Here is a 16,470-nt window from a genome sequence, read left to right on the forward strand (position 1 = left end):
CCGCCGCGTTTTAGCCGAGTGGCTGGGCAATTTTTAAATCAACACTTTGCAAATAAATGGATTGGTCGTGGAGGTCCTATTTGCATGGCCTGCTCGTTCTTCGGATTTGAATCCATTAGATTTTCATTTGTGGGGACATTTAAAATCTATTGTATACGCAACATCGATTGAACACGCTGAAATACTACGAAATAGAATAGAGCGAGGCTTCCGACAAATTCGAGAAACAGCAGGAATGATAGAAAGAGTAACCAGATGAATGACAAGACGCGTGCAGGCTTGTCTTCAAACGCAAGCTGGTCATTTCGAGCATCTTTTGTAAAAGTAATTAAAACAGAATTATATCTCATAAACGAAGATGGATATAGGACATATATTTATATGACTTTTTGCATTATTTTTAGGCGTACAATCAGCTCCCGAAGTGGGTCCCACAAGTTACGAAACACCCTGTATATATACTTTTTCATCCGACACACCTTCCGTTTTTTCCCTTTTAGAGGCTGTCGCACCTGTTAGCGAAATCATTTCTTTCCGTTTCTGAAAATTTGAGCAACACGTGTGACGTGGTTTTTGTTTTCTACAAAAAAGAAAAAAAAAAAAAAAAAAAAAGAAAACGTACGCTTCATTCATTCGTCCATTCTGCCTATGTTTCCCCTCCAGCTTCTCTCACTGCTTTCTTTCGAATTGCGTTGAAAATAATTTATGCCATGTAACTTTTCGTTTGATCGTTTTCTTAGAAATTTTCCGTAGCTCGATAAATTCTTAGTTTACGTAGCGTTCATAGCATTAGCAGGATCTGTGTTAGAAAAACACTGCGCCGAGGTGACGAAACTTGAAGTTCCGTTTCACGGTCGAGGCCGTGTAAATTATTGCTTGCTATTATCACACGATCTTTCTTTTCTTCGATCGAACGCGAAGTGACACAAACGAACAGTAGTGATATGAAATGTGCGTTGTTACACGTCGATCCGCGGAATGAGAGAAAAAAAAAAAAAAAGAAAGAAAGAGAAAAGAAAAGAGAAATATACAAGTACCCCATTGTTAACAGGTAGGCACTGATAGTAGCAGTCAGAAATCTTCCGTTTTTTACTGTAACATGACCGAAACCGCGAGTTCGTTGTCTCCAGTTGAAAGTACCGTGTCCGAGCCTCCGTTGCCATCGGAGGTCTCGATAGCTGGACGTGAAAGTCCATTGAACGATGAAAAAAGACGGGGCAACCAAGAGCAACAGGCAAAGAGCCCGGTGGTCGTCGATGGACAAGACAGAGCCAAGTGCGTCTCGCCGAGATTCCTCCCCGCCGAGAACGTTGCCGAAAAGTCGGAAGTTGCCGCCGTCAGGCCGGTTAATCTGACGTTGGCCGAAACGACCTGTGAAACGAAACCACCGCCGAGGCTGATGAAAATCGTGAGGCTGAGACAAGCGAAACGGGAGGGTCGTTTATTGTCCGTACCGAATTTAAAGTTTGCGAAAAACGATCCGGCGATGATTTGCGACCTAAGGTGCGAGGAAGTGAACACCGGCTCCGAATCATTCACCTGCAATCTAATAAGAAGATTCAGTAAGTGTTTAAAATTAGAGTAGAAAAAGAAAAAAAAAAAAAAAAGGAGAGTTTGTGTTTGTGTCCGTGTGCATTTAGAGATGTGGATACGTGTAGAGTTTTTTATATTAACGTAACGTAAATGGCGAATGATGATGATGAGCATACGTGGGCGTTGCGAGTGCGTGTGAGTGAAGGAACTACTCGTTTTTACTAACAAACATTTTTCTTTCAATCGCAATCGTCATTTGCGTTCGCTGGCAACTGACTTCTTCGATCCAAAAAAAAGAAAAAAAGAAAAAAAAAAAGAAAGAAAGAAAGAAAGAAAAAAAAAAAGATAACCAGATGCCTCTGCGATGTCATTGACTGAGAGCGTATAATTGTGTCCTACAGAAACTAGACTAATTACATAGAAAAGAGCTGTGCTACATTTCGACTGTGCTTTTGTCACTATTTTTTTTTTCTTTCGTTTTTTTTTTTTTAAAGAAGGCCTAGGATGCTCGTAGATTCATGTAAAATAACATTTAGAGGTAATACCAAGTAACTGTGTTTTTATATATATATCTGTATAAGTGTAAAATTAAAACTAAAAAAAAAAAAAAGAATATATATATAAATTAAGCTTCCGCCAGAACATATCGTTGGAATCAAAGGTTTATGTGAAACGTGTCATTTATTCTGCAAAAAGAAAAGAAAAAAAGATACACACACACCGTGTAACGTTGTCTGTCGCGTTTACTTAACATCTTTGGCATCGCGTGTTCTATATGCTTTTTACTACGTTGATTAATAATTGTTGAAAGTACACGAATGGCAAACGAGTTTAAGTACATTTCGAAAATGAGAAATGTATACAGACAGTTATTGACAGTTCTCAACTCACATAAATCTGAGAATAGATATGAGATAAAAAGCGAGCTTGCAAGAGTAAAGCCAACTGCGATATTAGACCCCCCCCCTCCAAGCTTTTTTTGGTACTGGTTAGAGCCAGTTTTTTGTACTTATGCATGACTAATATGCAAAACCACCATAGGACCATGGTTACCTGGGTTTTATTTGTTTGACACTGCACATGAAGAAAGTAGAAAACCCTTTCCTTTCTTCGCGGAGCATGTACCATCTACTGTTTCGACTTGGCAGTCGAGTTTTTATACATCTGCGTATTTGTACAAAATTGATCAGACGAATTTTCCATCATTCGTTTCCACGAGTCATATTTTTCTCATCCCTTTTCCCATTACAAGTACGACGAATCACGTTGCGATAATTTACAACTTAAACGCGACAGTAAGTGTCTGGAGATCGCCTCGAGAAATCACGGTGAAATTTCCAAATATTCAAACTCTAAGATCGCAAAATTCCACAATCATAAGTAACACGATAATAACATGAAGATGTTTTGAAACTCGTTGACGCACATTGAGGAAGCAGTAGTTATGTTAACGATATCGTTTGCTGAGGAAGCGAGAGAAATTTCAAAAGTATTGTTCATCGAGAGATGAAGAATATTTATCCTGATGAAAATATCATTTCTCGCATGAAAGTCGGCCGAAGCCTCGCATTGAATATTTTTAACATGATGATCTCTGTTGTGTGATTTTTTTTCCGTGATCCGACGTGTTACGATAGTCAAATGTTAAAAATACTCAAACACACGGCACAAGTGTAACGTAAAGTAGGAAACTTTTTGTAGTATTAATGGAAATAACATCGATATATTGCGGTATATGTGAGCGTAAAAAGTTATGTGGAATAAATTTCTAAATTTTTCTCCAATTTATCGAGAAATGTAGAGTCTAATATAATAGTCAGTCAATTAGTTCCATCGGTATCATTATATATATATTTCATTATATATATATTATAAAAAATTTCGATAGGAGACAAACGATTTTTCCAAGATTTTGGAAGAGTGCAGACTCGTTTACTTTCACATAACTGACTTCAGCAATAGGATTTCAGGTTGTATTCAGAGGGTGCCTACGTTTTTTTAATATTCGAGAAACAAGAAAGAAAGAAAGAAAGAAAGAAAGAAAGAAAGAAAGAAAAAAAACAAAGCAGAGAAAAGAAAAAAAATAATCGCTTCACGCACAAATTTAATGTCTATGTAGAGATCTAACGCTTCCGAAGCTCTGTGGCTGCTAGATTCGAAGAAGGTTCCCACCGTAAGGTACAACAAGTTAATTCAACTATTTTACATGTGCACGCATATACTTTTATGCTCGTTAAAATTTTCTAGTGCTAATACTGCGTATGTACATATACGTATAAATACATGATATGTTTAAGAGTTTGACGGCCGATCAATGGGAAATGTGATTCTAACATCCTTAGGATACTTTTTGCAAACGTAAGAGGAGAGAGAGAGAGAGAGAGAGAAAAAGAGAAAGAGAGAAAGTGAAAGAGAGAAAGAGAGAGAGAGAGAGAGAAAGAGAGAAAAGAAAAAGCATAAAGTTTTTTCCGCATTGTATCGCAGATCTACAGATATATTCTGTTGTATATTGCGGCATTTCATCAATGCACATACTTACAAGCTTGTATCCTAATACGCCTTGTTCGTTACTAGAAGATATTTGTTTTTGTAACAGCATATTCTCTGTATTACCCATATTTAGGTACACCTACGAGTATTTGGAATGCGTAGTGTACATACATATTGAGTACCACATACTCGCATATGTTTTTTAATACGTTTTTATACTACCCCCCTCCCCCCCCCCCATTTGTGTGAGTTCGTTTTCAACATGTATAGATACTTCTCCTCCCCCAACCAACCAACCACCCTTTGATTCTTGACAATGTTACTCTTCCCTTCCATGATTTTTGTAAGAAAGTTTTGCCAGGATTCTCCCCTCGGAATGTATATCCGTTAACCGATTGTGCAAACTCGAACGTTCCTCTTCGATCTTCCGGAAACGAAACACCACCCCGGCAAATTTACTACCTTTGAGCGTAAAGCAAAATCTACCAATGAAATGTGAAGAGAATTCTACTTTAACGCTTTTTCAGGTTCAAATCAGTTTTGCGGTCTTCCCCGACAGCAAGGTTGATTCAGGTAAAATAAAACAAAAACAAAGGTTTTTCACAATTTTGAACAGTTGTCCGATCACCGAGAGAAATGTATGTGTCTGTTTGCGAGAATTTTTTACCGATTCGTTATTTTTTTTCTAGAGAGCAGTCGAGTTACTTATCGTAAATATATCTGCTTCTATGTTTGTCTCTCTCTTTTTTTTTTTTAATTTTCTTTCCTTTTGTTGAATACGCCGTTATCTATCGATCACGATTTGTCGAGAGCAGTTGATACACACAAGAACAATTCAACAATTCCGTAGCTGTGTTCATCTTTATATATACAAAGAGTGTATTACCAAAGAGGTAAAAAAGGAGAGGCTTCCAAACAGAGAAATGTCACGAAAGCCTGTCACGTATGTACGAGCGTTTAATGAAATATTATTAATTTAATTCATTCGTTCCCTCCAATTCCGGTGTTTCGACAATTCGAACCGAATTTATGTACTGCGTGCACACGAAAAGAAAAACTGCCGAAGAATTGATAGTTTCAGAAATTGCACACAGAGACTTTTGGCTAGGTAATGGACAACGACATTTTTTTTTTTTCAAGTTTCATTTATCTGGATATCAGGATCGTAATAAGCCAATAAATATTGGCTAGTGACCCACATCATTAACATCAACATTTGTTAATAATGTTTCATTGAAACTGAATCCTCCAAGATATTTACTCTACCGTTTCTTATTCAAGATTCATCTTCAACTTTGGTGATACACCGTGTATACGTATATATATATACATACATACATAAATACATACATACATACATACATACATTACGTACACACGTATTACGTACAATTGGTTAGCCTTACTCTAATATATATGTGTGTGTGTGTTTAAAGTACATATAAAGTAACATCATCATAGAGTTACGTTTACACCTTTCTCTCGGTACAACATCGCTTTCAAAGCTTTTCGATATGTTTTTTAATAATAATTTGCACGCAATAGCAATAGTAATAATAATAACACGGATGGTTTACGGCATCATCAATGACAACAGGGCGCTGAAAATCATCGCTACACTATTTCCCTTCTTCTAACGTATCATCGTTGATTATATTTTGGAGAGAGAAAGAGAGAGAGAAAGAGAGAGAGAGAGAGAGAAAGAGAGAAAGAGAGAGATATGCACATGTATACAATATTTTAGCATTTATGCTTCTCTGATTTTTTTTTTTTTTTTGTCCCCCGACATTGACTGACTGCTATATAAAGGGCTCTGCATAATATATCTGCTGATATTCCACATAGCGAATTTTAGAAAATAATTACTGATATATAAGAAACAAATATCTTCCGCCATTTTTCCCACTGATCAGTCGATTCTTTTATTTAGCATCAGATAGAGATCCACTGCGATTGATTATTTTATCGAATGACAATTTTAGATGACAATCGTTGAAAACGGAATAATTAAAAGAAAAAAAATTTTTTTTTTTTTATCTTTCTCCATCATTCTTCGTAGTCGAACACGATCGTTGCAATTTCATTTAACGCACTCAGGAGATGCTGTGTTGTTTAATTGTGAAACCACGATTCTTTCGTTGTCAAAATTGAACGTTGTCTAGTTTCGTTGTTTCATAAGAAATGGTTTCCCATGAAGATCTTGTGAGTGTAACGTTATTTTTACGTTTGTTTTACGTTTTTTTCTGATGTTGAAATGTCTTTCAATGTCTTTTACATTGAAATTGTTTACAGCCCGTTTCGCTTCCAACGCTTAAAAAATGCCCGATATGTATTGCGAATGACATTTTGTCGATGCTCATTTTTTCACACGAGCGAATCAATTCTACCAAGGCTGTCTCTCAATTTTTGCAAGTTTGTAGAAATTTTAACTGAAGCCGTTATAATCGAGGCAAAGTCAATCAAATGTTTTAGTAACGTTGCTCTCACTAGGACGAACGAATGAGAGGACTTTGAAACAATTTATCGACCCTGAGGATTTAAAAATTAGAATTAACTGGCCGACAAGTGAAAATCAAAATCTGAAGTGTATCTAATTCCTATTTTTATTTAATGGTCATTTTATAAAATGATCATTGAAAGAAGACACTGACGAGTGTTCACGTAAACTGTAAGATAATTACTGTATTAAAAAAAAAAAAAAAAAAAAAAGAATGGAATCTTGGTATAGAACGTTTAGGTCTCTATTGGACACGAATATAGAAAGGTGAATATGTTTATCAGACTTACATGTATAATAGTGCTACGACATTTTCGGTTCGTCTCTTTAATTAAAACTCTGTCTGTTCAAATTTAGATGACGCGGAACCTACAAGTATATATAATAATATTCTCCTAAAATTTTTCTTCAACGACAAGTTCCGAAATTTCGAGAAAGACCTACTGTTACGATTTTTATTGTCATTGAAAGTAGAACACTGGATACAATAGCAAGCAAAGCAAAATAATTCCATACACTTGCTACCAAACTAGTTTTTAAGTGCCTTTATTTGCACCAGCCGCCATAAGAATGACACTTAGCTGTATATAATTCTAATAACATTTCCGGAGGAATGTCACTTTTCTCACTATACCTATTTAATATCTTCAATTCTCATAGGCGATGGATTTGGATTAGAAAGTTATTGTTCCACGAGGAACGTAGACATCCCTACACGTTTCCCTTCAGACGAAATCTTGTTTAGGCGACAAGCAGTTTTAATTTCATTTCTCTTCTCGACTAGATACCTCGACCAATGATACTTAAAAAAAGATTCAGATCCTAATCGTTGGAGCAAAAATTTGCGACAGTCGAGTTGATCCTGAATCGCTGGATCTCGAGAGCGAGTGTTAAATAAAAACTGAATTGAAAGAAAATTCGAGTAACTCGGATGACATTTGAAGAGAACTTAAAAGAGGGACTTAGCAAATTAGTATTTGTTGGCAGAAATTGTTGAAACTGGGACTTAAGACTGCTTAGAGCGCAGCGCATCAGTCAATATGTTATTTTCACGTTTGATCTGTTGTTACGCTGGTTTTATAGATGAACGGGATGTGCATGTTGCCGGTAACGCGACGAGGTACGATGGTCGTTGGTGGTAGTGGTTGCGGTGAGAAAGGTGACAACGCCGATAGTAATAGCAGTAGCCCCTGTGGTAACGCTGATGACGGTGGTTGCAATAGCGAGAGTAGTGGAGGACCTAGTACTAGTGGTGTCGGCACACCTCGTTTGGCTATTCACAATACCGTAAATACCGGCGACGACGATATCGCCGGCTCGAATGCGAATTCTCGCAAGCCCCTTACGATCGAGCCACGTCAGTCTCGTGCTCAGGGTATAAGAAAGCTCCAGAAGTGTCTGAGCACCACTACCAACCATTATGAGCTGGATTCTTCGTCGTTGAACAACTTTCCAACGACTTCGTTACTCTCTAGTCACCGTAGCGCCGAGATACGAGGCTATCCGTCGACCGCTCCGCAAGCTTCTTTCAACTACCAGAATATTCTCTCCAACACCAGACAGTATAACAGTTTCGGTAGTATGAACTCAACGAATTACCAGTTCTTTTCCTTTTTTTTTTTTCTCTTTTTTTTTTCTCTTCTTGTTTTTTTACTACGTAACGAATTGCTATTAACAACTACTTATTGTAGATCATCCGATTGTTTTCTATGTTACTTGAATGAGACAAGTCTTCTACTTCTTCTGTCAGTGCTTTTTTCCACTGTTTCGTTGTTCCTTTGATTTCGTTGTTAAATAGAGCGATTATATCTCTTCTTACCGGTAGGTTCAAATGCGATTAATGGAGACCAGCGTCTTTCTTGAACAGCCTCGCGCGAACTCTCAATGATTCGTTTCTTCTTTCTGTTTCTGTGAGAAACTGGCAAAATAATACGTGTGTAATAATATATATATATATATAATAAATATGGTGTTGTAATAACATGTATAGTAATAGAATACTCTGTACGTAATTTGGTAACTAACTGATGTCACAAAATTCTTTGGATCAATTGAATTTGAATTATTACATTATCTATTCACCATTGTACATTCAAATCCATAAAAATGCTCCAACTCTTATGTTACAATTTTTAACGTTGAAACTTCAAGCAAATTTATTGCATCGCAGACGTAATGTCCCAAAATGTGTCTTTATGGTTCACTTTCGCTCTGATATTATCTATTGCCTAGAGTAAAAAGATCACAGAGTTTGTAGTAACGTCTAACAGAGTTTCTCACCTCACGAGAATCGCTGTTATTAAGATTGGTCTTCGTTATCGTATCTCTTTTTCGCTATGTCTGATTGATAAATACTGTCTGGTCTCTGCTGACTTGAGTGTGGATTATATTACTTCGGCAGAATACTTTACTACTCTGCATCACATCTTTCTTTTCCTAACGATCTGTTCACTCGCTCTTGGTCAAGCCACCTTTCTCTAATTTAAGAAAGAAAAAAAAAAAAAAGAAAAAAAAAAAAGAAAAAAAAATAGAACACACGGCACATCATATCCAGTTTGCGTGATTTCTTAAATTCTCACTCTGCACCTCTCTGACGAAATATTACTCTCCCGCGTTCTCTCCGATTTTCATCTATCTGCCTCATTTTTCAGTTGGCTTTTTCTTTCTGATAAATGTTGCCTAATGATGACACGTTGAGTTAACTCTTCCGCTCAGTGTACACTTTGTGAAACATACATCGAGTGCACAGGATGTTGATGAAGACGAATTACAGTTCACCGTGATATATTGTATACATTAATTCTGTAGAAGATTCTACAACACGCTCGAGATGTGTATGCGTATCTTAAAATTTCAAATAATAAATTATCAATAAATAACAACAATTATTATTCACTGTTACAGTTGACGAAAACGAGCGCTCACGTGTACACAATTTCGTTCGTATTAAATCCATCGTGCCGATTGTCTTGCTGTTAATGGAATAAACTTTTGTCAAAATCCTGCGCATACACGCGTACATGTACACTGAGTAACTATATACGAAACGTAGAAACTCACAGGGATGTCGCGGAATGCCTTTTTAGTGCATAACCACATTCTTGCTACTAAAGTTTCTTCCTATATATACTTAGAGCGTGAATTTGTCTATGTTCGTGTTTTAATTTTTTTAAAAATTTTTTTAAAATTTTTTTTCTTTTCAAGGCCAGGCGATTCTCTTGGTGTTGAAGCTTTGAGAGTGTGGGACTGTGCCGAACGTGCTGTGAATTTTCGTGAGAAAGCGATGAACAATCGCGGCTCGTTGTTAAATATCGAGAATTGAAAAATCCTGGACGATTTTGTTGAACTGTGCAGAGGCAAAGATTTTTCACTTCGAAACGATGTGCCTTTTGCAAACGGGAGGACTTTTTGTTGTTCGTTTCTCTCGGCAATTAAGGTTGGCCACGGTAATCGATTCTTCCCTCGATGGTAATTTATAGAATTCGCAAGATCGTTTTCTTTTTTTCAAGAAAAAAAAAATTTACTGTCGCAAAAATATCCTGTAACTTTTTATATAGCTTTCTAATCTGTCGTGCAGAACTATCGTCAACCTTGTGGTTTTTACTGTGTCCGTTTGATAGTTCTCGATGATTAATACTACTAACATTGTCCTGTGTTTGATCTTGCCGGATCAACGTTACGCGATAATGCACAAGAAACGGAGTGAAAGTGGGATTTAGTTACACGTTATACTTGCGCATGATGAATCGGCACGTAGTGCCCGTAATATATATATATATATATATATATATATATATATATATATATATATATATATATATATATATATCTCGCTTACGATTGACTCATTATCTTATTTAATTACAACTACAATGTTACATATTATTTTCTTTTCTTTTCTTTTTGTTGTTTCTTCCTGCGTGGCATTCTCTGATCCAATCTTTGCGACAGACTAGATACATCGGGATCGACTTGATGAATGTTGAAATGAATGAAAGATGTTACTTTGTGAACTGTCTTATCGAGAGAGAGAGATAGATAGAGAGAGAGAGAGAGAGAATGAGAGAGAGAGAGAGACACACTAGTCATGATAGTTGTTGTTGTTGTTGTTGCTGTCGCTGTTATTATTATTATTATAATATTGTTGTTGTTGTAATTATTGCTATTACTATGTGTTACTAGTGCCACTCTCTGAAACGTCTGAGTTTCCTATCTTCTTCTTCTTCTTCTTCTTCTTCTTCTTTTTTTTCGTTTTTTTTTTTTCCTCTTTCTTCACACTCTGATCGAGTCTGTTAGCGATTTTCGGTTCGATCTGTACATTACGTATTAGAGAAACACTAACTTGTCAGTGATGTTCACTTGTGATAGATGTTGCATGCTCGTCTCGGAATTCTGTAGAAGAGTTCGCCAGATTCGTTCGGTATTTAATTTTTCCATTTGTTCTCGGGACTGCTGGCCGGGTAGACAAGTATGACAGTTCGTTTCAACGATCAAGGAGCTCGAGCATGTCGTCGCTCGAGAATATTACCACAGAAACCATCAGCTGCCTTACGTTCGCAGATTCCTACACGAAAAAGGGTGGTACGTAATGTGACAGTTGTGTCAATAAACTCTCAGTTCTCGACGATAATCCCTGTTACGTTTCTTTCTTTCTTTTTATCATTTTTGATCCACTAATATATATATATATATATTTTTTTTCCATGTTCGAACGAATCTTGGACCCTTTTAATTTTCTCGCTTAAACTTTTCTTAAAACTTCCTTTTTGTTTGTCAAAATGAGAGCAAGATTGAGACGTGAAAATTCAGGTATCGTAGCATTCAGGGTTGATTTGCCTCCATTAATTCTTCATTCTGTTCTTAAGATACCAGTCCTGTACCAACGCTTTGGATCGGTACATCTTTAGGGTCTATACAAACGGTGATATTTAACACACCTGCTCGTGGAGAACGACACGCTCACCCAGTCGTCGTTTCTACGTGCAGTAAGTATCGATCTTGATTTGGAATTTCATTGTATTTCTAAGATGGAAAGAAAATTTATAACGATTGTTTTATGTTTTTCTTTTTTTTTTATAGATGGATCTACGTTTAAGTTAAAGGGGTGTATTCTGTCAATGTCCTTCTTAGATTGTAACGGCGCCCTGATTCCATACTCTTACGAGTCCTGGAAAGACGACAGTATGGACAGTAAAGAGCGTAACAGTATGTTGTCACGTTTATTATTATCTTAACATTTCGTTTCAATCAATTTATGTTGTAAAAATTTTATTCTTCTGTGTTATATCTGTAAGAGGAAATTTCAAGAATTTGCTTAATGTTTTCTCATCATCGTCGTGTCGTTGATCTAAATCCTACTAGTTGAAATGTAAAGAACTTTTTAATATTACGATAAACTACTCTTTGGTCAATAAGGTTGACGTGGCAGTGTGCATAAGGTCTTCGTATGCGAACATATTTTTCTTACGTTGCATCTTTCATCGTTACAGGAAGCCAAGGCAAATGTAACAGTCGAACGTCTTCTCCATCGATGAACACGCAAGCAGCCACCGGAGAGGGCTTCGAGGATCGTCAATTCGTTGTATTAACATCGGAGAAACAAGCGAGGGTTGTAGCATTACCGTCGCAAAATTGTCTATATAGGCAACAACTGGCTGAAACTCATATTGTGATTAAAGCAGAGTTTACGACTATAAAAGGTGCGTATTGTACTTTGTCACTAGTCAAATATAACTGGAACCATCACGATCCAAGCAGCAAATTAAATTAATACGTATAGAAGAGCGATTAAAACATATATAATATTAAATATTAGGTAAATATATTAGGTATTTTATATTTCGAGTAATATGTTATTATAATGATTTATTGTACCTTTGATAAAACACTAGATGTATAATAATCATTATAATATAATTACAAACTATAAATACAATACAAATAATTATATTTTATTATGTATATTTAATTGTACATATGTATATCATTTACAATTATTATTGAAGTATATTAAAGTACATATAAAAAAGAGTAATTGAATAATAAAAGAACAACATTGCAACGCTACAACTCATCTGTATATACTCTTATGTATTTCAGATAATGTATGTCTCGTGTGCTACGTTTCGAATGGGCACATAGCTACGTATAGTTTACCAAGTCTGAGGCCGCTTATAGATGTCGATTTTCTACCGCTAATAGATTTGAGGTAAGGATAACATTATGTTTTATTAAATTAGCTTTGCGACTAAAATGATCATTCTAATTGCACATGGTATATAATGCACTATATGCTATTGCAACATTTGCAACACTGCAACACTTTATATGAATCGTTGAACGTAGCGTAAAAAATCATATCATACTAATGACATTGTTTCTTTGGCTCAATAATTACTAATTGATCTTTTTTTTTTTTTTCTTTGGAATATACGTAACAATGATAAAGAAGTTAATAATTTTAAGTAGATGTTGTTCATGTAAGAGCTTTAACTACTGATTTTTTAACTCTTTAAATATGTAATTATATTTTTAAATACTTCAAGCTTTGCGCTGTTATAGAAATTATTGTGATCATATTAAAAATTGAATATACTTGAAATAGAGAATAGAAGCAGATATGAATTATGAGGTGATCATATAAACATGTGTTGACTAAAATTTTTTCTGCAGGCCCTCTCTGTCTGAGTATTCGTTACATGTGAATGCATTTTACTAATGCAAATAATATTACTATTAACAATGCTTTTAAAATATCAAACTTCATGGATACTTTCTTGGGTACAGTGTTACAATAGTTCTCTGTTACAATATTATTATATAACTTGTAAAAAGAATTCAGTTCACAAATCTCTAAGCAATCTAACATGTTAAAATGAAAAAGTACCCTTTAAATGCAATTTTGAATTACAAAGTTAGATATTATACATTATACATTATAATATTCACTAAAGCACAGAATTTTCATTTTTTAAACAACACTTAATATTACGTAATAAGAAAAATATATACACGAAAGGCAATAATCATCAGCTGTTGTATGTTGTACATATATTTTAAATATTAAAAAGTACGTATTACAATACTACAGTATTATCTTCCGATCGATTATAAAAAAAATTATTTAATAATAATTCCTTTGCTGTAGGGGGAAACTTTCACTTAATTTCAAATACTTATTCAGCAGTAAATAATTATAACCATCTTCTTGTATCTTGAAAAATATCATGAATTTACAACATTCCTTCGTTGTATAGCGTGATGCACTATGTATTATGTAGCTAATTGTGTGTTGTATAGACATTAACTGATATTCAACACCACGAATATATAGAATAATTAATTAAGTATGTTTAGTGAAATGATAATAAGCAATATTGATATTTACAGCATGTAATTTCTTTACTATATATTTAACATATATTCGTTAACCCTTAATACACTTGTTAGCATGCCTGATGTAGAATTCTTTATACGAGCACTTCTATTGCACTTGTTTCGTATCTTCTACATAGTTAGTACAAAAAAAAAAAAAAGAAAAAAAAAGAACAGTTCTATGCTACTATTATTCTATTGAATTGGCAACTCTGTTTACTTTTGAAATAATAGCAAATTTGCATCTTCAATTTATATTCTTCTTTATGTAGTATATATTTCTTTGATGTGACTATGTTCCTTTTTCTGTTTACATAAATATTCTTTTTCGTTATGAATACAAATATTCATATCCTGATTAGTAATACACATATCTACTTAATCAATTTTTTTTGAAAACCAATCTCCTTCGTGTTAGACATATTTATTTCCCAGATTTTTCATTTATCTTCTTACAAAGAAGTGAAATTATATTCATGCAAATGTAAGATGTAGCATAGTTTATCTTGATGTCCCCTTGAAAATATTAATATTTATTGCGATACTTGTATGTAAAATATTTCTAAATGTATTTAGAATATAGAAGTGTCCCTAGTCTGTGTTAGCACAAAGATTAGACCAGGAGATTCTAGAGTCTAGTTGAAAATTCAAATTTATCTTATGGGGGGGTGGGGGAATTCAGTAGAAATATCTGTTGCATCTGATCGATACTTTTAGATTTAATAGGATTCTACCTCTCTTTCAAAATTTATTTCAAATTTTATTCATTCTATGCTATAATTGTTGTGAATGAAGTAATTGTTGTATGTTTTCTGAATATGAAAAAGATCACTACAAAGACAATTGTACTATTAACATAAAATTAGTTTACTACTAATAATAAATTGTAGCTGATGGGTGAAGTTAATTTAACTATAATTTATTAGAGGTAAGATCAGGACACATTCATTGTCTGTTTAATGTTTTCCTTCACTAAAATGTCCTTCAGATGTATGTATAAATTTATCAAGTCTTATTTTAAACATTTTTGTTGCACAGTAGTATTGAATATACGTACTTATAATTTTGTAATTTAATTTAATAAAAATGTACGATACGAATTGCGATATAGGATATGATACAATATATTCAATTATTCAAAGGATGTTAAAGATGATCTCACTGAATTTTGAGTCTGTTATTGATATAATAGGTTGTAATTGTTTAAATACTTCAGTGAATCTACACTTTAGTAAATCTAACATATTTCAATTAAATAATAGCTTAATATTTGACGTGCATTGTTGCTTAAATTTTAACACTTCTTCTGAATTTTTAATATTATAGATGCTTCGAAAATTTGAATGAGAAATGTCTCGCATTGTGCAAAGTGTAAATTCACAATTTTACTAATCAGAATATGAATACTGTCATGAACAAAATTCACTATACTTGTTTATTACTAAATTTAAAAAGATTGACAAAAAGCGTCAGTAAATCCTGTAGGCAAGGGCCTACGCTATTATTACTTTTATGTTATTACTTTTTACCTATCATTCTTCTTACATCTCGTTCTCTTTACATATTTGAAAATGAAAGAAAAATCAGGTATCATGTATTCGAATGGAATATACATTTATTGGAAGTATCTTGAAGCTAAAAGAAAAATGGATCCAATGTTTTAAGGGTTAATGCTAATTGTGCAAACAAAAAAAAAAAATCTCTTTTTACTCGTGTATGGCTTAACGCTCACTTTTCTCCTGTCTCTGTAATCTCTAACAGTTTTCAGACTACAAAACATGGCATTGTAGACCCCATGTTGTCCATATGGGGTCATCAACTCTTTGTTAATGGCGATACCGATCAGTAAGTGATCTATAAAGTACACTTTTCACAATATGTATTTTATACAATATAATATGCAATGCCTTATTGTATGCTATATATATACATATATATATATACATATATATTTGATTTTTTCCGATAAATCGTTTCGACACCTCTTTACTCACACGGTGATACTTCTTTAAAACGTCGCTCAATCGATTGCTTCGATTTTCATTAGTATATTTTTATTCTAAAGCTTAATTATTAATATGTACGCGACTACACACCTTTTTTTTCCAATTTCAATATTAATGTCCCAGCATATTTACACATTTTGTACAAACTGTATGAAACGGGCAAACGATCACGCTGATAATCTTTTTTACAGAATTGCAAAGACACTTTGCTTCAGCAATAGAGGCCATGGGTTGTACCTCTCGTCACCAACTGAGATCCAAAAGTTTTCCGTATCCAGTCAATTTTGGTACGATTTAACATTGCAGCAAATTTAATTTGAAAGTTGGAAAAAAAAATTTGAATCTTATTATTTCCGATTAATATCCATGTATTTACTTTAAATATATGTTCTCTGAACAGGTATATTAAATATACCTTGAACATATATTTTTATGTATTTATATAACAACAGAAAATAATAAGATAATATAATATCAATACATTATTTTTTTGTCTATGTTTTTTTTTTATCTTATTCCTGAGATTCATAGCATAGGGATAAATCCATAGTGAAGATTCATTAAAAAAAA

General features: G+C 34.1%; 1 protein-coding gene across 11 annotated transcripts in view; it reads left to right on the forward strand.

The window, feature by feature from the left end:
- Nucleotides 1–16,470, forward strand: part of LOC122527386 (syntaxin-binding protein 5) — a 59,605-nt gene that overhangs the window by 39,360 nt on the left and 3,775 nt on the right. For 3 of the 11 annotated variants that reach the window (XM_043651521.1, XM_043651525.1, XM_043651527.1), the window contains 8 exons: nucleotides 1,052–1,562; nucleotides 10,976–11,101; nucleotides 11,386–11,505; nucleotides 11,600–11,725; nucleotides 12,010–12,219; nucleotides 12,620–12,728; nucleotides 15,656–15,739; nucleotides 16,092–16,187. In XM_043651521.1, the coding sequence (XP_043507456.1) occupies nucleotides 1,052–1,562; nucleotides 10,976–11,101; nucleotides 11,386–11,505; nucleotides 11,600–11,725; nucleotides 12,010–12,219; nucleotides 12,620–12,728; nucleotides 15,656–15,739; nucleotides 16,092–16,187 (1,382 nt within the window). Of the gene's footprint in view, nucleotides 1–1,051; nucleotides 1,563–4,550; nucleotides 4,597–7,603; nucleotides 8,097–10,975; nucleotides 11,102–11,385; nucleotides 11,506–11,599; nucleotides 11,726–12,009; nucleotides 12,220–12,619; nucleotides 12,729–15,655; nucleotides 15,740–16,091; nucleotides 16,188–16,470 lie in introns of all 11 variants that reach the window. The other 8 variants (XM_043651524.1, XM_043651526.1, XM_043651528.1 and 5 more) reach the window with 5 other exon arrangements.

This window comes from Frieseomelitta varia, unplaced genomic scaffold, assembly GCF_011392965.1.
Source record: "Frieseomelitta varia isolate USP_RPSP 00005682 unplaced genomic scaffold, Fvar_1.2 scaffold_216, whole genome shotgun sequence".
Taxonomy (NCBI): domain Eukaryota; kingdom Metazoa; phylum Arthropoda; class Insecta; order Hymenoptera; family Apidae; genus Frieseomelitta; species Frieseomelitta varia.